We start from the raw sequence: 22,067 nt of genomic DNA, 5'->3' as shown, positions 1-22,067 counted from the left end.
GCCAGGGGCTGCTAGGCTTAATTCTGCAGTGGTTTAAGTTTATTTGCTTTCAGTTTTTCAGCATAATAGAACTTAAAATTCCCTGGGAATTGAGGGCTGGGGTTCTAAATGTCATCCTTTATTGTTCAGCAAATCTTAACAAAGTTATTAGTCCTCTTTCTTATGAACAAATTCCTTTTCCAGGCTCACCCAGCAGACTGTGCTGTGGAGTAGGGAGCACAATACAGACCCCTTAGCTCCCCCCACAGAGTCCTGTGAAAATCCTGTGTTCCCGGCAGGATCTGCTGTTGTCAAGCAGCATTTCAGCCTTGTGGTGGTCGGTGCAGGCAGGGCTGGGTGCCACCGTTCAGTGCCACCGTTCAGTGCCACCGTTTGTGTGGAGGCAGCTCGGATCTCACGGAGCTGTCAGGTACAAGCTGTCAGTTGCTGGAAGTTTTGCAGGGAAGAGTGGGTGTGCAGTGAAGCTGTTTTGCTCCTCAGCACGTGGCATTGCTGTTAATCTCCTTCACCATAAATCTGACAGCAGCTTCCTCAGCACTGAGATTCAGCTGCTTTCATCTTTTCCCCTCAGATGCTGTGTGGGAACCTTTGGAGTGCCGAGATCTCAGGCTGTGGTAGGGAAGCAGAGGTTGCAGGGTGACCTCAAGACACCCCCATGTTTTACAGATCTCTGGGCACCCTTCAGCCTGATACACTTGTGCTTAATTCCTCACTGGGAAGGGTCATCCCTCACAGCACAGCCTGAACAGAACACAGGAAATAAGTTGGGAAAAGTATTTTTCCCTCAGAACCTCCAGTGTTTGGACCCTGGAAAGGTGTGGGTGTGCTTTGCTCACTTAGAGTTTGAGAAATAGGGTTGTCACAGCCAAATTTGGCAAACAATTCCTTGTTTCTGGGCTCACACACACCCCAGGCCCTTTGTGGAGCCCATCCCCAGGAACAGGAGTTCTCCTTGAGGCCATGTGTGTGCTGAGGCTGTGCTCAGGGATGAGCTGGGGCTTTTCCTGTGATACCTTTGTTACTGTGTCAGGGTAATTGTCTCTGGATTTGCACTCTGCCCTTTGCTAATGCTCCTGCAGCTTGGGTTGGAGCATTTGCAGGCAGGAGATTTGACGTGTATTCCAAGTCCTTGGAAGAACATTCCCCTCCTTGCTCTCTTTGCCAGTCCTGTGCATCTGAGGAAATAAAAGGGAATCAGCTTAACAAGTCTTTTCTTGTCATTTGGGAGTTCTGAATGCTTTTCTTTTTTCTTGTCCTTCCTTCTAAAACAGATTTTAGCAAAGGGTGTTTTTTCCACACCTGTCCAAGGTCACTGTAGTCATTTCCACCTGCTTTGTTCCTAACTTGGATTCACATTAATGGATCAAAAGTATTATGCTCTTCAAACACATATTCAGTGCCTGGCACCTTTATACCTTATACTTGAAAAGAACCTTGACTTCTGTTAGGCTTTGTTATCTTGTCATGTTTTTCCTTTCTATTTTATCTTTTTTTGTCTGTGTCCTGTTTTAAATGGAGCTGTTCCTCCAATGGATTGTCCATGCCTCTCTGGGCCTCATCTTGTCTTCCCTTCAATTAGATCAGTAGATTTGACATTGCATGTCTTCTAATTTTATCTTACAGCCAAGAAAATTCCCAAGTATAAACTTACTTTTCATTTTCTTTCTGTTGTAACTGGAAAGCTAAAAGGGATTTTTTTTAAATGTTATAATGAATGAAAAATCCAGAAGGAGAGGTACCTCTGCCACATATAAATGATGCAAATATTTGTGAGCCTTCTGTGATGTACTGGGGAGGAGAATTTGGTTTGGGTGAGCGAGTCCAACATGCAGGAAACAGCCAAGAGAGAGAGATATTGCATATTTAATGTTATTTGCAGTGAATTATTAGGTTAGATGAGATGGCTGGGGCTGGAGGGTTTCAGCTTTGAACGTGGTAGGGAGTTGTGCTCCTGTTCTTTTTAGTAGTGCCTCAGCCCTTCACACTCAAGGTTGACATTGACCATTTTCACACCCTTTTGGGAATTTATAGGGTCAGGTCCCTAAAGGTACAGGTTGGGAATAACCCCCCAGAGACCTCACAGGGCCTTGTGTATGTGATGGATAATTTCAGTTGCTGCATTAGTGGTGCAGATGAGAAATCTCTGGCAGCACTTGTCAATGATTTGCTCCTCTTGCCACAGTGCACTTCGTGTTCAGCTCTCACTGCTAAGAGCAGTTATGGTTTCTGCTGCAAGAGAGAGATCTTTCTGCACTACTCTATAAAAATAAGTCATGATTTGGGGAAAAAGAGCAAAGATCAGGCACTGGGAGGTTTGCAGGAGCATCGGCTCCCGTTGCCTGTGCAGTTGTGTTTTGTGCTTGAGACAGAACTGCTGTGGAGCCCCACATGTGCCTGATGTGAGTCAGTGCTGCTTTCTGCTTGACCTCATTTCTTGGTGCTGCCCAGGGCATGTGCTGACACATATCTGTGCAGCTGGGAGCCTGAGCTCTTGGACACACACACACACATGGGAGCCTTGGTGTGTGCTTCTGTGCTGCCTGAGTGCTGCCCATCAGCCAGGCCAGTTCTGCTCCTGCAGTGAGAATGTGGCTGGGGTGGCTCCTCTGGGGTGCCTCTCTGGTGCGGGGTGTTTCTCATCTCCAGCATCACTCAGAGTCTCTGACAGACCTGAGGCAGCTCAGGAGCCCCTGCCTGGCTCTGCAGGTGAAAGCTGCAACATCTCAGCTCCTGACCTGCACTTCCCAGCAGCTCCCTGACTCTTCTGGTTTTAGTGGTGATTCAGTGTTTTAATCACAGAACAGTTTGGGTTGAAGGGGCCTTAAAGCACATCCCATCCCAACCCCTGCCATGGCAGGGACACCTTCCACCATCCCAGAGTGCTCTCAGCCCTGTCCAGCCTGGCCTTGGGCACTGCCAGGGATCCAGGGGCAGCCACAGCTGCTCTGGGCACCCTGTGCCAGGGCCTGCCCACCCTCACAGGGAACAATTTCTCCCCATCTAACTCTGCCCTGTGGCAGGGTGAAATCATTCCCCTTTGTCCTATCACTCTGTGCCCTCATCCAAAGTCCATCTCCAGATTTGTAGGTCTCCAGTGTTCTTTACATTTAGTTGTTCTGCAGTTTTTTATTTCACAGGTAAGATGAAGTAGGAAATTAACAGTGGATGGATCTGTTTCAGCTCAGTGTAGATTGAGTGTCAGCGGTTCTAACAAGCTGAGTGACAAGTTTAATTCAGGCTACAATTGCTGCAAGTTTATTTCAAGTCAGAACTTACTTCTCATGGAGTAAGCAGCTGAAATATTCCTTCTCCATCATCTCTACTCTCTCATGCTGCACACAGGGTCATACCCATGGAAAGCCAACATCCATGGTCCCAGTGTGAGATGTCTCTCTCTTGTGCCTGACTCTCAGGAGCAGTCCCAGTGATTGTCACTGGATTTGGCAGAGCCTCACTGCTGTCCCTCAGCCTGCTCTGCACTGTTTGCTCACTGGCAAAGCTTTTGCTCCTCTCCAGCAGCTGAGGATCTGGCCCAGGGTTATGTGCAAGAGTCACCATCCAGGACAACTAAAATCCAATTGCATCACTCATTTCACAGGCATCCATCATTCTTTTGTCACCAGAGTTAGGAGGTTTGTAGATGCAGGCTAACTGAAAACAGCTTCTTGCTGTTTTGGCTGTCAGGCTTAGCTGGAGGAGAAGAAGCTCTGAATGCTGGAGGTCAGGTTCTGACAGCCAGAACTGCTTTCCATCCACTTTTTCAAACTTATTTTCCTTTTCAGCATCAACATGCATTGTGTTAAAGTTTTTTTATTTTAAGTAGCTTTATTTAATGACTTCTTCCTGTTGCCTTTAGCAGATTGAATATATAAAGAGACTGCTTAAATCTTGGTGTGCTGGGTGTGCTCTCCTCCTTCCCCAGTGCTGTGGTGTCTTAAAGGGTTTGATTTTTCACTGGCTGATGAAATTATGTTCCTGCAGAACCTCTGAGCCCATTTTTGCTGCTTAACACCCAAACAGCTCAGGGTGTGCTGGGAGCAGACAAATGCTGTGAGAGCTGGACAATGCACAAGCAGACTGATGTCTGGCAGGGGTCACATCAGCTCTGTGGGTTTGTCCAGAGTGACAGCTCAATGTGTGTGTTCACAGCCCAGCCAGGCCTCAAAGGCTGCTGCTGTCTGTCAGGTCACCCACAGTGCCATGTCCTACAGTGCCATGGCACTGCTGCACCACAGAGGACACTTTGGGGGGCTCCTGAATGCCAGGTTGGAGTTACAGGCTGGAATGGCCCCATCTGGGGCTCCAAGTTGCTGTCACTGTTATGGTATTGTCACAGCCTGGTTTTAAATAAAGAAAAGTAGAATCTTGACTAAAGTATTTGATGCTGGCTCATAGCCTCTGCTTTCAGGTGTGAGCTCTGGAGCCAGGAGAGCATTTGCTGCAGGGAAGCAGAGCAGCTGCTGGCAGCTGGAATCCTCAGGAGCAGCAGTGCAGGCACAGAGGGAGCAGCCAGGGACCTTGGAGTGGAGCTCTCAGTGCAGGAGTGCCAGGGGAGAGGATCCTGCTGCCCTCTCTGTGGATGGCTGCAGGTGACACAGGGAGGAGCTTTGCTGTGTGTCCAGTGCTTGGGAGCTCCTTTGCAGCTGCTGTGATGCAGGTAATGGCACAGCTTTTAGAAATTTTGAAATTTTTAGAAATTTTGAAATGCTATTGCTGAGTGGCAGGGCCCTGGAGATGGAGAGAAAATCAATGTGCAAGGGGGAAAAATGCCACAAAACAAGTGTTCTTTGGTGGTCAACCCATGCCACACATGACATGAAATGCCTTGATAATAACCTAAGCAGTTAAGAAATTAAGAAATCCTTGCAAAGCAGAATCTGCTTTACTTTTTATTTGTGTATTTTATTTATTTGTTATTGATTGTTATATGTTATAGATTTTTATTGATGTATAGATTGTTTGGTATATAAAACTTGGAATTCCTCCTTGGATGTGCATGGCCTGCCTGCAGCCATGGGCTTTTATTGATATATACATTGTTGGGTATATAAAACTTGAAATTCCCCCTTGGATGTGCATGCTCTGCCTGGCAGGCTGTGCCAAGTATTTTAAAGAAGGCAGCTTCCCTCATCCCTACTTTTTGCCATGTTGGAAGGTGAGTTTGCTGTGACTGCCAGAAGCTACTGGGTTAACATTTTATGCACTTAGAGATAATCTAGTGTTGACTCAAGACATGATGCTTCAGTGTGACTTGAAGGCTTGAAACTCTGCTGTCAAGATACACTAAAAATATCCCCTCATCTTGCTGCTGAGCAGCACTTGGCAGCAGGAGCTGGGGGTGATGCTGTGGGTGCCAGCTGGGCTGGCTCTGCTCTGGGGGCTCAGCCCCAGGCCCTGCCACCTCCTCCCTTGGCATGGAGCAGGTTGAGAGTGAGCAGTAGCTGGGGAAGAGCTGACATTTCTCCTGGGACTGTGGTGTGGGATGTTTGCCCTCAGGTGAGCAGGAGGTGTTTGGTGAGTGCTTTGTCCCAGCTGCTGGAGGATGGAAGAGCTGCTGGCAACATCTGCACAGCACCCTCAGTGTGTTGTGTGGGGAGGGCAGAGGTCTCTGAGAGCTTTTAGACTCCATTTGCTGGGCAGGATGGTGCTGACCATGTGTGCCTGCAGAAGGTTTGCACTAATTCCAAGGGCTGTACAGTTTACTCACTTCTCCAGCTGCAGCATGGAGGTTTTCCTTGAAGGATGGGTTGTGTCTCAAGCTTAATCTGGCTGGTGCAGGGATGGCTGAGCTCTGAATGGAGCTCCAGTTCAGAGGCACAGCACTGGGAGACACCTCCAGCTCTGCTCCATCACCTTTATCTCATCTTCCTGTAGTGATCCTTCTCTACTGAAGGTGTAGATGCAGAAGATAAATTATAAACTCTTCAGCAGGGACTAAAACAGGTGGTAAAATTTAGAATCATAATTAATTCTTACACCTCAACCAATATGAGCTTGTTTAAGTGCTGAGCACAGTGACTTTCCCAAGTTTGGCCCTGAATCATGGCCAGTTTGTATAAATTCTCACAGAAGCTTCTGGCAATGACAGAGTGTCCTTCTGAGTAGCCATTAGTTTGTGAGCCAGCCTGTTTGATTTTGGGGTGAATCAGCAAGCAGTAAATGTGTGATGTGACACTTGACTGCTGTGTTTTGCTCTTTCAGGTGTTAGTCACACCAGATCTCTGCCTCCTTGCCTTCTCATTTTGGTTCCTCCCTCTCCACACTGGGCTGTGACAAGCAGTGGTTCCTGGATAAGGTGTCACTTCCACAGTTTTTTGTAAAGGTCAGAGCCTTGTGCTGTTGGTGACCCCAGCTGCTCCACACAGAGTTCCCTCTCCCAGCAGAGGAGAGAAGGCTGCAGCAGGACAGCCTGAATGGGATATTGTTCCTCCTCAGACAGGAGGTCAGGCACGTTGGTGCTCCCTGGGAGGGCTTTGTGCAGCTGCAGGCAGGGCCTGGCTGTAGGAACTCTGCTGTGGCACTCAGTTGTGCCTCTATTGCAATAGATGCTGCTGCTCCCTGAATTGTTTCTTTCACCAAAATCTGAAGGAATGAGGCAAATTCTTGGCTCTAGTCCAGGCTGAGATAACACTGGGTCAATGTTTGTGGCCTGGGTGCTGTTGTCCCATGCACTTCTCGCTGGCAAATCTTTTTCCTCTGGCCAACAGAAGTGGGGTTTTATTTTCCCTTGGGCCCCAAACACTTTTGCTGTACATACTCTGCACCTCCTTGAAATGAAGTTCTCTTTTCCCTGAATCAGTGCCTTTCTGTACCCTAAATATGCATTTTGTCCCTCCCACATTGTTCCTTGTATATTTTATCTTACTTTGTGGCTAGTGGGAAGCTGGGATCTGATCTGTTCAAAGCACGTGGATTATTGTGTCTGGTGTGTGCAGACTCTGTGGTTCCCTTCAGCACTGAGACCAAGCAGTGGGAGGAACTGCAGGATGAAGTTCTTTTTTTCCTAGAAGGCCTCAATCTGCAGAGGAATATTTATATATCATTAGAGCTGCTCAAAAGCTGCTCCAAAGGCATCCACTTCCTACTTAAAAGTGATGAGGTGTCTTCATCTTGCTTCTCATCATCTCTTTTCAAAGGGATGATGTTCTGGGCATCTTCAGCTCAAAACCTGGTATTGTACCTCCTCCTCACTTCCCTTCCTCTGAACACAGGAGTTCCTTTTTCCTGGCAACCTGCACATGGCTGTAACATGACCTTGAGGATTCTCATTAATTAATACAGATTTAAACACTGTCTGGTCATGAAAATTTGAAGTGTTTTAGCACAAGGATGAAGTCTTCTCCTTGTCACATATTCGTGTAATATTTACTATAAATTCTGTCTACATCAGGAAATATTGACAATAAATTCTGTCTACATCAGGTAATACTGACTATAAATTCTATCTACATCATCACAATTAAGTTTCTTTGTGCCCCACACAAAGCAATTTCCCCCTCACAGCTCTGGTGCTCTTGGAGATCCCATCTCACAGGAGCTGCTCCTGGAATCACATGGAAAGCACCCAGGGCCCAGCAGGCTGGAGGGAGCTGCCTGGGGTGTGCAGGGGGTTTGGCTGCTGAGGTTTTGTTTCCTGCAGTAATTCAGTGGTTCCACGTCCCTGTTGTTGTGCATTCCTGTGGTGTAAATTGATTTCAAGGTCACTTCCTAGCAAACCCTGCCAAGGAGAAACAGGAGTAGCTGTTGGAGAGATCCTGCCCTGGCCATGTGCTGTGGCTGCTGTAGGAACAGCAGTGTCACAGCTCCTGAAGGGGAGGCAGGAGCTCTCTGGCACTGCCAGGATCTCTGACACCTGGGAGTGTGCAGGGCTTGCACTGGGCCCTGCTCTGCAGGGGAAGGGGCTGAGCAGGTGGAGTGGGGGGTGTAAAAGAGGGTAAATTCCTCTTTTCTCTGTGGCTGTGAGGCTTTAGAATGGCATTTCTGGAGTTTGACACTTGTTGGTTTGTATAATTTGTTCTTGTTTACATCTGGCTGGCCTTTGGAGTACTGTCTTCTCTCAGATGTGGGGTTTGTACTGGTTCCTGAGTATTTAGCCAGCAGTTCAGAACACTTCCAAGCATGGCTTCTTGCACTGTCCTCAATCTCTCCTCCTCTCACAAGCTGATTTTCACTTTTCAGTGTTGGTGCATAATCCATTTGGGATGGATATTTACCACAGCAGATAAAACCACTGGGATGTATTTCCCAGGAGATCCCAGGGCAAAAGCTTGGTCAGAGCACTCTGCTGATTTGACAGTCAGCTGTATCACTGTTAATGATTGTTCCTTGTAATTAATCATTTGTCAGCTTCAGTGGCACTAAGGGGTCTTTGTTGGGATGCAGAGGTCACTGTAACGAGTTGGAAATATCCTTATCCTACTCTGGGCTCTCTTCAGTGGGAAAGGAAAATCTGACACTATTGAACCTTTGAGATCTTGAACTTTCCTGCATGTTTTAACTTTTCAGCTAGAAATTGTTTCACTTTTTTTTTCCATTTAATTTTTCCTATGTTGATTTTTTTCATTCTAATGAATTGAATCTAAATGCTGTTGTTTGTTTGTTTGGTTGTTTTTTGTTGTTGTTGTTTTTTTTTTTTTTTTTTTTTACATTTAGATGCACCCAAAAATAATTGGTTATAGTTCTAAGCAAATGCTCTTGATGAGTTCAAACAGATTCCAGGTCCCTCTGTTTTCACTCAGCCCTCTTGTGAAATTGAATGTGTAATTTCAGTCTCAGGACTGCAGAGATTTAAATGACTCTTTGAACTGTTGGTTACAGTGTACTACAACAAAATCACTGATTTTTGCAGCAATTCTTTTGTCAGAAATCTGGGGAAAACCAGCTTGATTTAGGGAAGGACACTGGTCCTGAGCCAGCAGCTCTGGTGGAATGGTTGGTTTGGGTATGAGGTGTTAATCCCAGTGGGGTTTACAGGAAGGGAGGGAGTGGCTTCATGGCAGCATTAATTTTATTATACATATATATTTGATCTATATCTGATTCTGGTGGAGACTTTGGTCACCCCAGTGTCAGTCTGAAGTGCAGTCCCACAGCAGAGCTGTAACACCCAGTGCTGGCACAACACTGCTGTTGTTCCTTCTGGGAAAGGAGAGGCACAGAAGGGAGAGACAAATCCTAGTTCCTGTATCTGCTCAGTGCAGAGCTCCTGCAGGAAGGAGCTGAAAGAGCAAGTGCAGGTAATCAAAGCATTAAAACAATTAATACCAACTACTCTGTTGCCTTTCATTTCTCTGGGATGTTCTGTTGTCCACCTTGGACTCTGCAGAATCCCAGAGGGGTGTCGAGATCATTAGCTTGTCAGAGTGACCCCGAGAAAAGTTTGAAAGTCTCTTTTCCCAGCCCAGCGCTTGAAGAAAGAGTCAGAGCTCTTCATTTCTCTGTCTCAAGGTTGTTTATTGTTTTTTATCTATGAAATTCTTTCTCTTGTCCAGCTGAGGTCTGCTCAGCAGGTCAGACAGAGGCACTCTGCCTGCCCCCGGGGTGGTGTTATATCTTTATAATAAAAACTACATATACAATATTTACAATTACTTCCCAATACCTATCCCCTATGTTACACAGTGAGCTTCTACTCTAAACCAATCTGTGAGTGCCAACATCACAGCAGAAGATGGGAGCCAAGAAGAAGAAGGAGAAAGGCTGGACATGCCCAGATCCCTCCATCTTGCCCCCCTGAATCTCCATTCTAAAAACCCCAAAATCTACTTTTTCACCTTGTGATAAATTCACTGTCATTGTACTTAATTTGTCATGGCTTGCAGATCTTCATCTAAGGTTGGTAACTTGCTCCACGGGTCATAATCAAAGCCACAGGGGTCTTGGGCTCTGTGCCAGGGTCTCTGGCAGGGGTCTTGGCTGCTCAGGACAGCCAGAGGGATGTCCTGGGTCCTCACAGAGGAGGAGACATAACAGCTGTGTGATGGCTTGAAAAAAAAAAAAAGCATTTCTCTGTCTTTCTAAGCTCCCTCAGTTTCCCTGTTGCAGGAAAGAGGAGGATTTTGGTAAGAGGATTCTGCTGGGTGCAGGAATGGGCTGCTCTCTGCTCAGCTCAGTCTGCAGGGATGGGAAGTCTGGGTGCTCTGGGAACAGCTTTGCTGTGACTGCAGCGTGGGGCTTCAGCTGTCCTTCATGTGATCTCAGGCATCTTCCCTGCTGTATTTTTAGAGCTGTTGTGCAAAGAAGATTAGCAAAGGACTTAATATCGATGTGGATATGGATTCTTTGTCAAATATGGCAGTGTTCCCCCTATTTAGGCAATGTGTTTGGGCTCGTGTCACAGTTATATCACCAGGCTGTGCCCTGCCATGTGCCTCTGCCCTGGCCTCTCTTCCTGCTCCAGATGTTGTTTATCTGACTGAAAAAGTGCTTGCACTCAGTTTTGGTCTCAGTTTTGCTGGATCTAATGACAGTTTATTAGGGAGCCTGTTTCCAGCTGGATCAGCTCCATAGTTAGTGGAGAAAGAAGCAGCTGGGAGTTGAGATCCAGTGCTTGACTCTCAGATGGGAGCCACGGACACCTGCATTCAGTGGTGGTTTTGGACTGGCTCTTGTGGTCCCTCCATGGTGAGGGGGCACTTACAGGTGAAGCTGTTCAGGGTCCTGGTCCCACTAAAACAGCTCTTGTTTGTCTGGAAATTCCCTCAAATGTTCCTGGCGCAGCTGCACCCCTGAAAGGGCAGAATCACAGAATAATTTGGGTGGGAAGAGATCTTAAAAGCCCTTCCAGTCCCACCCACGCCCCTGCCATGGACAGGGACATCTTTTGCTGTCCCAGGCTGCTCCAAACCCTGTCCAGCCTGGCCTTGGACACTGCCAGGGATGCAGGGGCAGCCACAGCTGCTCTGGGCACCCTGTGCCAGGGCCTCAACACCCTCACAGGGAACAATTTCTTCCTAACATCTGATTTAAGTGTGTCCTCTTTTAGTTTAAGACCCTTTCCCATTGTCCTATCAAACTGTCCACCCTTGCTGTGGAATTAATTGGGGCAGCATTCTCTCAGGGAAGGGCTTTCAGTGACACTTCTTGCAGCTGTGTTGAGGGCACATGTATGGGATGACATGGGACAAAGTGCCCAAAACCAGTTGCTAAATATTCTGGTATCCCAGTGGCCTCTGAGGTGTTCTCAGCATGCACTGCCCAAGCACTCAGGACTCCAGTAACTCAGAATGGGTGGCCTGAAGAGATACATTTTGTGTGTGCTGGAACAGAAGAGACCAGCAAGGTGCAGGCTTTGGCCTCAGGATAGCCCTGGGTGGTGGTTTGGAGTGTGGAGGGTTGGGACAGGGCAGGTGGAAGCACAAATAGGAGGTGTTGACTGTGCCTGAGCAGATGAATGCCTGACAGATCCATGAACTCCCATCCTAACAAATTCAGCTGCTCAAAGCAGTGAGAGTGCTTCTCTTGGCTGGAGCCAGGGGGGTCTGTGTTGGAAACTGTTGGAAACAGTCACTTAGCACGGGAATTTTGGATTTATCTAAACTGGATTTGTTATTGCTGTGATGAGGAGTGATAAGCACAGGTAGAAGAACATGGGAAGAGTTCTCTGGGAAGTGTGGCAAAGCAAGCAGGACCTTGCTGAGGGACTGGGAGAGCAGGGTTTCGAACCTGCGTGCTCTGTTCTGGCCAGGACTCCAGCTGGCAGCTGCCTGCACTTCCCTCCTGATACTGGAGCAACATGATAATCTGAAATAGCTCCTTTCCCGTCCAGAGGTCTGGGAGCAGATCTGGAATGTGTCCTTAAGTGCCTGGACTATTTTGGGAGCAGGGACATGAATCTGTGCAGGGGCATCCAGGCTTTGCATGGCTGTGTTAATGGGGAGCTGACAGCCCAGCTCCAGCATCAGCACAGCAGTGTTTGCTTTTGGGCCAGAGAACTCATGGATGTTTTTATTTTTCTGTGCTGTACAAAATGGTGGTGTCTTCTGGAAGGTGGTAAGATGACAGCAGTTCCTAGAGGAATTGCCTTGGAAAGATGGCAGAAATATCTTAGGGTGGAAATGTGGAGCTCTGAGTGGAAGGAGAGCACAGGTTCTCTTCCTGGAACAGCTGCAGTGGAATTCTGGGCAGCTTGTGCAGCTGTGCAGCTACCACATATTTGTAACAGCAGCACAACGTGCAAGAGGCTTTTCAGAAATCCAAGGAAAATATTCCATCCTGCAAACATCTTAGAATATAGTAAGAGATGAAGCACTTAGGGAAGGAGCAGCAGCAGTGAGTACTGCTCATGCAAGTTAACTTCTCTGCAAGTGCCAGGGAAGAGTGGATTTCTGCTAGAGCTGCTAAAGAAGCTTTGGAGAAAGGGCTTTTCACAGGAATGTGCTGATAGAACAGGGAACATTTCAGAGCCAGGACAGAGTTGGTTTAGAAATGATAAATTGAGGCAAAGTCAGTAGCCAATAATTGGTGGTCTTACCCTTGATTGTTTAGGGCAACAAGAACTGTTCAGCACATCACGTTTTAAGGCTTCATACAGACAGTATTGACCCAGAGATTATAATATTCCAGTCTTTAGCCAGCAGAAATCAGCAGAGCTCTGTTTGCCTTTGCTAGTTAGGAGCTTCCTGCTGTTGAAGTGATGATTCCCTTCCTAGTATTCTTCAACAGCAGGATTCTGTTTCTACTTCATGTGTGAAGGGAAAGTTATGTTAGGACATGTTTGGCTGGTGACTGACATGGTGCTGTCCCTGCTTGTACCTACTCTGCTTTAACTTCACCTCTGAGAAAACTGGGGAACCTCCAGAGTTCAGAGGGCTGTGTTTTGTTGGACTTTCACTGTAAGGGAATTATTTAATTCAGAAGCTGAATTTTACTTTATTTTCACTTCTAGGCCTACGAGAAACGCTTTCCTACGTGCCCAGAGATCCCAGTGTTCCTGGGGAGTGAAATCCTGCACGAATCCAGGAGTGAGGACGGAGCCATCCACGTCATCGAGCGCAGCTGCAAGCTGAACGTGGACGCTCCCAGGCTGCTGAAGAAGGCAGGTGGAACCTGGGGAGCAGAGAGGCCTGCATTCTGTGGGCTGGCTCAGATAGATAAAGGCTCCTAAAGCTACACTCGTGTCTCAGTGTTTCCCCTCCTGTTCAGATTGCAGGGGTGGAGCACGTGTTCTTCATCCAGAGGAACACGGTGAACTGGAGGGAGCGAACGCTGCGCATCGAGGCCCACAACGAGACCTTTGCCAACAGGGTGGTGGTCAGGGAGACCTGCAGCTACTCAGTGAGAGCCCTGCTGGGGCTGGCTGTGCTGGGAGGGGCCAGCTGTGCACTCACATGCTGGGGGAAGGTGCATGGGTGGGTTTGAGCACCCCTGCAACAATGGGATTGGAGACTCTGGGGCTGGAAAGGCTGTTGGGTACTGAGTGTGGGATTGTTCAATTGCTTTGGAGAGACAAGACCAGGAGGAATGGCTTCCCACAGACAAGTTGGATATTAGGAAGGAATTCTTCCTTATGAGGGTGGGCAGGCCCTGGCACAGGGTGCCCAGAGCAGCTGTGGCTGCCCCTGCATCCCTGGCAGTGCCCAAGGCCAGGCTGGGCAGGGCTTGGAGCAGCCTGGCATAGGGAAATTTCTTCCTGCCCATGGCAGGGGGTGGAACTATTTGGGTTTTAAGGCCTTGATGATCTTAAAGGTCTCTTCCAACCTAATGATTCTGTGTGTCCATCCAAACCATTCTGTGCTTTCATAGGGCTTGAGAAACTTCTTCAGGTTGATTGTGATTCCCTGCTTGGAGTGAAAGTGGAAAACAGAACTGATACTGCAGAACTGCTGGTGTTCCCTCAGTTTCTTTTTGATTGAAATTCAGGCTGACAAAAACATCTAGAGCTTGGGCATGTCTATAAATCTGGATGTCTAGAATTAAACCCTCACTGTTCATTATTATGAGGGCCTGAGCAAAGCCTGACAATTTATTTTGCCCACAAATAAGTGAAAGTTTTAGCACCTTGTTTGTCATTATTTTTGTGCTCTAAAGATTTGGGAAAGGACTTGAGCCTTATTTGTGGCCAGGCTGTCTCCCTGTGTGGCTGTTTCTGTGCTGTTTCACTGCAATGCTGCTCTGAGGGCCCAGCTCAGGTGTTTCTGGAAGCAATCAGATCCTGCTTGTCTTTCCTTACACTAATGTCCAGCTCCTGTTACCTACCTGCCCTTTTGGCAACTGGACAGCAGCTCAGCTTCTTGGGAGTAAACAGGCTGTGAGGAGCTTCAGGCAAGAGGAGGAGTAGAAAAGCTGTGAACATTTTGGATGGTGAGGGTGTTCCTGGGCCAGAGATCCCTTGGTGACTGCAGAAGGCCGCCTAAAAACTGCCAAAAAACATCCTAAAAACTGCTGTAAATTAACTTCCATCATTATCAAAGGCACTGACAGGTCTGAAATGCTCCCAGGTCAACTCTGAGATTGTTACACTTGCTGATTTTGGCCGTGTCCTTAGGAAGGAAACGTCAGCATCTGGGCTTTGAGGGGAACAGGGTGGGAGCTGCTGGCTGCATCCTCAAGATGGTTCCCTGCTCTATTTTTACCAGTTCCCTTTTCCCTGCCAGAGTGCACCGGAAGGAGGTTTATTCTCATCTTTCCTTTTCTGCTGCCTTCTCTGAGGCAACTTGGAGAAATGTGATCCTGCTCCTGCAGTTACTTAATATCTCCCCAGGGAATTTTTCTTTTGTGGTATCTCTGTGTGGGGGCTGGAGTTGTTTTTCTTTCCTGTCAGTTTGTGAACAGCAGCACCTGCAGAGAGGAGGCAGAGCCTTCTCAGGAAAGGGTTAAGTTTGAAAGAGGGAAGGATTCTGTCATATATAGAGCAGCAGAGGGGAAATGAGGGAAAGGTGTGTGTTGAGCTGAAGAGTGGGGAAACTCCCTGCTCTGCCATGTCCCCAGTGTTTTGGGGAGAAGGCTGATGTTAGTGGCTGAGTCTCCCATCCAAAACTAAAAAAGAAACCTGGTTTGCATTTTTCTTCTTTGCAGGTGTAAGAGTTTTAATTGCATGTTCCACAAGGCCACTCTATCTTTCCAAAAGGAGACTTTGATATGAATGCTTGATGTGGGCAGTTCCACTGCTTTTTTTGTGCAGTTCAGGTCTGCTGAGGCAGACATGGGTTTAAATCTTGATTTCCTTGTGCACATGAAGAATGTTGGCTTGGCAAAAGTCTGGATGTCCAGTTCACAAAGGGTTGTCACAAGGGGAATGAACCTGGCTGGTCACTCCAGATGTGGCAGTGCCTCCTCTGCCCCCTCTCTGTGGTGCCAAGGCCATGAGCCCTATGCCCCCATCCCTCCTGTGTGTTGTGTTCCCCTGGCTGCAGGTTCACCCTGAGAACGAGGACTGGACCTGCTTTGAGCAGTCAGCCTCCCTTGACATCAAATCCTTTTTTGGCTTTGAAAGCACCGTGGAGAAAATTGCCATGAAGCAGTACACCTCCAACATCAAACGGGTAAGGTGGCCCCCCCTGGCTGTCCCTGGGCCTCCCTGGGTGCCCCTGGGCTCCCCTGGCTGTCCCTGGGCCTCCCTGGGTGCCCCTGGGCTCCCCTGGCTGTCCCTGGGCCACCCTGGCTGTCCCTGGGCCTCCCTGGCTATCCCTGGGCTCCCCTGGCTGTCCCTGGGCTCCCCTGGCTGTCCCTGGGCTCCCCTGGCTGTCCCTGGGCCTCCCTGGCTGCCTGAACACCCAGACCCTCTGTTTTCCTTTCTCTAAACACACCCAGTGGAGCTTTGTGCCCTTGCTTGTGGCTGTGGAGTCCCTCAGGTGGGCAAAGGAAGGCAAAGAGCCCAGAGCAGAGCTGGTGGAATGTGGCTGTGCCAGGGGAGCAGGGCACTGGGCGCTGTGGGTGCAGGGCTGCTGGGCACTGAGGACACTCTTTTGTGCAGGAAGGGAAAGTCCTGGCTGAAAAACACTCCCTGTGTCTCCAGAGCTTGGGCTTGGGACAGGGGCTCTGTGTGCAGAGGAACAGGGCAGCTAATTGGGTTTGAGAGCAGGAGAATGGGGTAAAAGTAGTAGAAAGGCATCCATAACTGAGATTTTCCTGGTCATTATTTGTAATTCATCATTCACAGGGGGCTTGGATACTGGAGGTTTTTTGACAGGATCATGGGGATGGAAGGAGAGATTTCCTCTCTATTTATCCTTAGCAGCATTCATCATATGTCCTGAGCAAACTCCAGCGCCTTGCTGGCTCTGGAGGAGGCTTTTCCTAACAAGAGTTCTCCCCTCCAGGGCAAGGAGGTGATCGAGCACTACCTGAAGGAGCTGATCTCGCAGGGGATCACGTTCATCCCTCGCTGGAGCCCTCCCGCGGCGGAGGAGGAGCGAGGCCCGGCGCTGGCACGGGCCCCCGGTGCCACCCCGCAGGAATCCGGGGCTGCTGGCACCAGCAGGGACCCTCCTGGCAGCCCCTGCCCGCCCCCGGAGCCTGCCAGCCCCGACGGTAGGCACTGCAGCTCTCACTGACCAGGAGCTTATTTCCATTTCTCTTGGCATCAGGTTTTTCATCTGGAGTGTGGGGGAGGAGGAGGGAAAGCTATTTTCTTTTTTCAAGGAAAATAAACAATGGAACTTTTTCTTTCCCCTAAAACAAAAAAAAAAAACTGTGCAGGCAGTGTGTTTTGGAGCTTAGAAAAAAATTCGATTTGATCAGGTATTTTATACTTTAAACTAGAGAAGGTGTCTTCAGTATGCTGGAATTAAATATTTTATCTGTTCCAAAATTAATATTCTTGGGGACAGGTTTGGATGTTTTTTGGTCCTGTATCAGGCCAAGACAAACTTGAGGAATGTCTCCTAATGCATTTTTCCCACAAAATGCCTGAATCAAACTTTATCTTTCCATGTGTTGGTCTGATGATATTTTCTAGACTAAATAAAATACTAGGCAAAAAGAAATAGGAGGGACCTTTGAATCCAGAGTTGTAATAGAAACACTTGTTGTCATTCCTGAGAAGGAAAGGCAGCACTTGTTTTGCTGAGTGTAACCTAGCAAAAAGCTTGGAATTTGGAAATATCAGTAGTTCTGCTTTCACCTGACATTCTCTGGGAGCTTTTCTGGAAAAAGATAAGAATCCACAGAGAAGCTGATTAGCAGAAATGATTGAGATTAATGTTGTCCTCAGAGTGGTGGGTCCCAGCTAGCAGAAGAGGAGAGTAGCCCTTGTTTTTCTGCCCATATTCCTGCTCAGGACAGGATTAGCTCCCCTGGGCCTGCTCCCCACCTTGCTGACTCTGGGGGTTCCATGGGATGTCTCACTTCCAAATGCAATTTCTGTTATCCTGCTTATCCTGTGGGTGTCCAGGCCTCCTTCTGTCGGTGATGGCATCTACTGGAACCTTGTGGCTGACAAAGAGCCAGCTCTGAGGTGTCCCCAGCCCTGCTTCCCATGCCTTCCACCCCATCTGCTGCTTGGGCTGCTCCCCCTAGCTGCCCTGTTCTGCTGGCTGGCAGCTGCCAGGCCTGGGTGACACATCCCCTGTCACATCCCTCTGTCACATCCCCCTGTCCCTCGGTGCTGGCAGTCACCAACCCCTTGTCCTTTGTCTCTGAGCTGGAGTAGCATTGAGCTGCTTGGTGTGCACAGGACTTCTCCTGCCAGAATCCTCCCTGGCTGTCAGAAATGTGCTGTTGTTCTCCCTCAGTCTCTGGTGTCCCTGGGCAGAAGAATGGCTTGGTTTCCCAGCAAACCACTTGTCACTGCAGTTGTGGGTGAGATTTAGGACACGTGGAGATGGAAGTGCCCAGGTCTTGGAGAGGTTGGTGAGCTGAATGCCAGAGCTCATGAGAGATCTTTTAAAGCTCCTGCTGGAGCAATACAGGGCTGAATGGAATATTGGAGGCAGAGCCAGGTGGAGTGATACAGCACGTGCTGCCATGGCCTTGTGCCCCAATCACCAGGAGAGTGTCCCCCCATCCCTCCATCCCTCCCTCAGGCGGCTGGGATGAGGCTTCTGAGCAAATCCCCTGTAAACCATAGGGAGCCCACTGTGCAGAAGCACCTGCTCCCCTCCCTGCTGGCTGTCCCAGTTGCTCTGAGCTGTTGTGTCCCCTGCAGGTGACAAACTGGACTCTGACTACATCGAGCGCTACCTGGGCCAGCTGACCCCGCTGCAGGAGAGCTGCCTGATCCGCCTGCGCCAGTGGCTCCAGGAGACCCACAAGGGAAAGGTGGGCAGGGCACAGAGGGGCACTGAGGGGCATCCCCAGCTGGGATGGGGAGCCCTGGCTGCACAGACACACTGGGGAATGAGAGGCTGCAGTGTGGCACCACCAGCTGGGGGTGCTGGTGGATGTTGAGCTGAGCATGAGCCAGCCCTGGCAGCCCAAAGTCACTGAGGGCACTGTCCTGCTCTGCTCTGTGCCACAGTGGCCTCACCTCTAGTCCTGAACACCACAGTATCAGAAAGATCTAAAGCTGTCAAGAAGTGTCCAAAGGAGGAACATGATGGTGGGGAAGGGTCTCAAGGGGAAGCCATAGGAGGAGCAGCTGAGGCCACTTGGTCTGTTCAGCTGGAGGAGAGGAGAGCACAGAGCTCACTGGGGATGCAGCTCCTCCTGAGGGGCAGCTCGAACCTCTGCTCTGTGACCAGGGACAGGAAATGGTTGGAACTGTACCAGGGCAGGTTTTGGTTGGAAATCAGGAGAGGTTCTTTCCCCAGAGGGTGCTGGCACTGCACTGCCCTGAGGCTGCCAGAGATCCAGGAGTGCTTAGGCACTGCCCTCAGGCTCAGGGTGAGATTGTTGGGGTGTCTGTGCAGGGTCAGGGGTTGGACTGGATGATCCCTTCCTGCTCAAGGAAATTCCATGGTTCTCTGATACTTCCCTGAGAAGCACCACGGGCACTGAGGGATGGATGTGTCTCTGCTCTGCTGGAATGTCCTGGGCTCCTTCTGGTTAAAGGAAAGTCTCTGTCAGACCAGCAGGGTAACTGATATGTGCCTGGGAAAAGAAAGGGTCTAGAGCATCTTGAATGCCTCAAAAGGGGTTTAACTCCAGATTTCCTGATGGAGAGGGATTAGGAGGGAAGGAAAGAAGGACCAAGGATAGCACCAGAGAGAGTAGTTGGGTGGGCTGAGTGGATAAAGAATGCTGAGGAAGAGGGGCAAGTGATCCTGCTTGGAAGCAGAGAACAGATGGATGAGGTTTCAACAGTAAAAGCTTCCTGGCTCAGAAGGAATCAGCTCAGTCAGTCAGGATGGGTTAGGTGAGGTGCTCTGCATTCCTGGCTTTGGGAAGATTTTCATTCTTTTTCCTTTACCTGGCCTTTCCAAAAGGCACTGCTGCTTACATGGAGCTTTGCCAGTCCTGCATGCTGTGTGTCTCAGAGCTGAGCATGTCTCATCTGAGTACAGGGAGTCTGAACATGATTTAGAATGCTGTTTTTTCTTGGAAAAGTGAATGTGAATCACCTCTGTAGAAATCAAATGTAACAAAGATTTAGTGCTATTGTCCTGAAGTTCCCTTGTGTGTGAGCAGGCACGTGGGTTTTGTTGGTAGCCAGGAGTGTGGATGGAGAAACAGCTCCCAGCAAACCTCACTCTGAAGACAGCAGGAGGTGTTGGGGCAGTGTCAGAGGCTCCCAGCAGCTGATAAGCTCCATACACCAACAGTGCTGTTGAATTGTAAGAGCTGATAAATTCCCATCCCCAAACATCTGCCAGAGCTGGCCAAGGCCACTGGGGTACAGTGGCATCAACAGCAGCTGGGATACCTTGGACCAGAAGGGTGGGGGCTGCTGGAGGCAGGTAGAGACTGCAGGAACAGATGTGTGATATATTATATATGGTATGTGTGATATATTATATATGGTACATGTCATATATAATATATTGTATATATACACACCTGATGTAGCAAAGGGCCCCTTGAGGGGCTGTGACACCTCCCTGGCGGCTGCTCTTGTGTCCCTGTGATGCTCTGCCCCTGAGGAAGGAGCTGGGGCAGTGAGTGAGCTGTGTGAGCAGGAACAGCCTCACCAAGCAAAGGGCTCTGCTGGAAGCTGCTTTGATCTGTGTCTGCTGTGATCCTCCAGGCAGATGGGAGGCCCTGGACAGGCAGGGGTCAGTCCCTAGGTGTGAGTGGGGTCTCAGAGAGCACAGGAGGCTTTTCATGGAACCCTGGACACTTCACTGGACAGTGGAGTGTTGTGGGCTCCACTGGGGTAGGAGATCTCTCACCTAGTGGGTCCTGGATGGGAGGACATCCCAGAGACAGGGTGGCTTTGTCCCTGCTGTGACCTGCAGGGATCCTGCTTTCACCTGGAACAGGCACCACCTAAAACCTTTGTTTAGGTTGAAAAGTATCAACCCACAGGTTGGTTTTCCCCCTCCATGTCAGAGGCTGGAGAAGGAAGAAGTGAGAGCACATAAGCCAAATGTGGAGCAGCTGCCCCTTGGGTGCCTGGAGCTGGGCAGGGAGTGGCAGCCCCTGTCCCCTGGGCAGTGCAGCTGAATCCTGAGCTCTGGGGACGCTGGAGCTGCCTCTGGGTGGCCTTGCTGGGCCCCAGGAGGATGTGGGCACACAGGAGGGGAGGTGCTGGCTGCTGAAACTTCACATTGAACCCCCTGACTGCTCAGCTGCTTCTCCTGATTCCCTGACAGTGCTGGCCAAAATCAGGAGCTTATCCTGCAAGGCTGGGGTTGTCCCTGGAGAGGCTCTTACCTTGCTGTGACAATCTGTTCTTTTAATTCAGAGCAGGGATGGCCTTATTCCTCTATCAGGAATTATCAAAAAATAGATCTCCTGTTTCTTGGAAAATGGCCCTTCTTATTTTTGTCCTCTGTCCTATTTCACTATCTTTCCCCCATTCTTTCCAAAGCAGACATTACCTTTACGATCAGATATGTTGTTCCTTAAAAAATCTGAGGAGTTGAAGGAACAAACTGTAAATGGTGTTAAAACTGCAGCAACTTAAAGCTCTGTTCAAGGCTTTGCAGCATGCAGGAGAGTGCAGCAGTTTTACCAGGGAATACAAAAGCAGGCTGAAATTAAACCTTCGTTTTCTTGCATGTGGGAGTTACTGCTTTGGTTGGACAAGGATAAAAGACTAATTCTGCTGTGGAATGAGTCTTCTTGGAGCTTCCTGCCCTTGGTCCAAACAGAAGTGCTGGATTTGCCTCTTCCCTGGAGTCCTGCACAGGGGAGGTTTGAAACAGGAAAACATCAAACCTTCCAGCAGCCATCCCTCTCCTGCAGGGATCCAGGAGTTGTTGTGGGTGTCTGGGCTGGGCCTGATGAGTGACAGCTGCCTCTGAGCCACAGGAACACAATCCTGAATTATCTGATGAGCACTCTGCTGGCTTTAAACTTGCTGTCATACTGAATTCCTCTACATACTCCTGAGATCATCTTTGGGAAGGCTGCCCTCTCCTTTCCAGGACACACAGATGCAGTGTTAGAACCAGTGTTAACCTGCCCCCTGCTCCTAAGGTGCTTAAAGATTGGTTTAGGCTGCCTGAACTCTGCCCCTTCTTTAGGTGAGCCAATTCTTACCATCTCTTGCTTGTGAATCCAAGATTGCTCCCTCCTGACACAGCTGCCAGCCTTGCTTTCTACCCAGCTTTCTGTTTCCCTGAGCATGGCAGTGGACAAACAAAGGGGCTTTGACTGCTGAACATGGGGGTTTGTGTCCCAGCAGGGCTGGGAGTGCTTGGCTTGTGCTAGCACAACATGGATACTCTGGAAGAGACAATCCCTGCTCCACAGAACTGCATTTTTTTATGGAAACTTGTAGAGAATGAGGCCAAACACTTTTGGAGAAGTTGGAGTGAGGGACTGTGAATCCAGCAGCACATGCAGCTCTAATCCAGTTGGATTTGCAGCTGACAGGCTCTTAGTCAGATTTGGCACTTCTGTGGAACCCATCAGGTTTGTTGTTAATTCCTGCTGCTTGGCACTCCTGCCAAGCTCTCTTTGATTCCTCAGCTAAAGGGAACATGGCAGATCTGGGAGGAGGTTGGGATAAGCCATTCTGCAGACTTGCTTTGGGAAGCTTTTGTGCCTGTGGTGTGAGGATTAGGGCTAGTGCTGGGGTGAGT

General features: G+C 49.1%; 1 protein-coding gene across 1 annotated transcript in view; it reads left to right on the top strand.

The window, feature by feature from the left end:
• Positions 1-22,067, top strand: part of SEC14L5 (SEC14 like lipid binding 5) — a 35,783-nt gene that overhangs the window by 1,577 nt on the left and 12,139 nt on the right. Inside the window, exons 2-6 of the mRNA XM_058815681.1 lie at positions 12,887-13,036; positions 13,144-13,275; positions 15,354-15,482; positions 16,260-16,470; positions 18,086-18,198. Coding sequence (XP_058671664.1) covers positions 12,887-13,036; positions 13,144-13,275; positions 15,354-15,482; positions 16,260-16,470; positions 18,086-18,198 — 735 coding nt within the window. The remainder of the gene's footprint in view (positions 1-12,886; positions 13,037-13,143; positions 13,276-15,353; positions 15,483-16,259; positions 16,471-18,085; positions 18,199-22,067) is intronic.

Source organism: Ammospiza caudacuta, chromosome 17 (assembly GCF_027887145.1).
Source record: "Ammospiza caudacuta isolate bAmmCau1 chromosome 17, bAmmCau1.pri, whole genome shotgun sequence".
NCBI lineage: Eukaryota > Metazoa > Chordata > Aves > Passeriformes > Passerellidae > Ammospiza > Ammospiza caudacuta.
The sequence above is the reverse complement of the archived record's forward strand: the minus strand, read 5'-3'. Positions and strand labels throughout refer to the sequence as shown.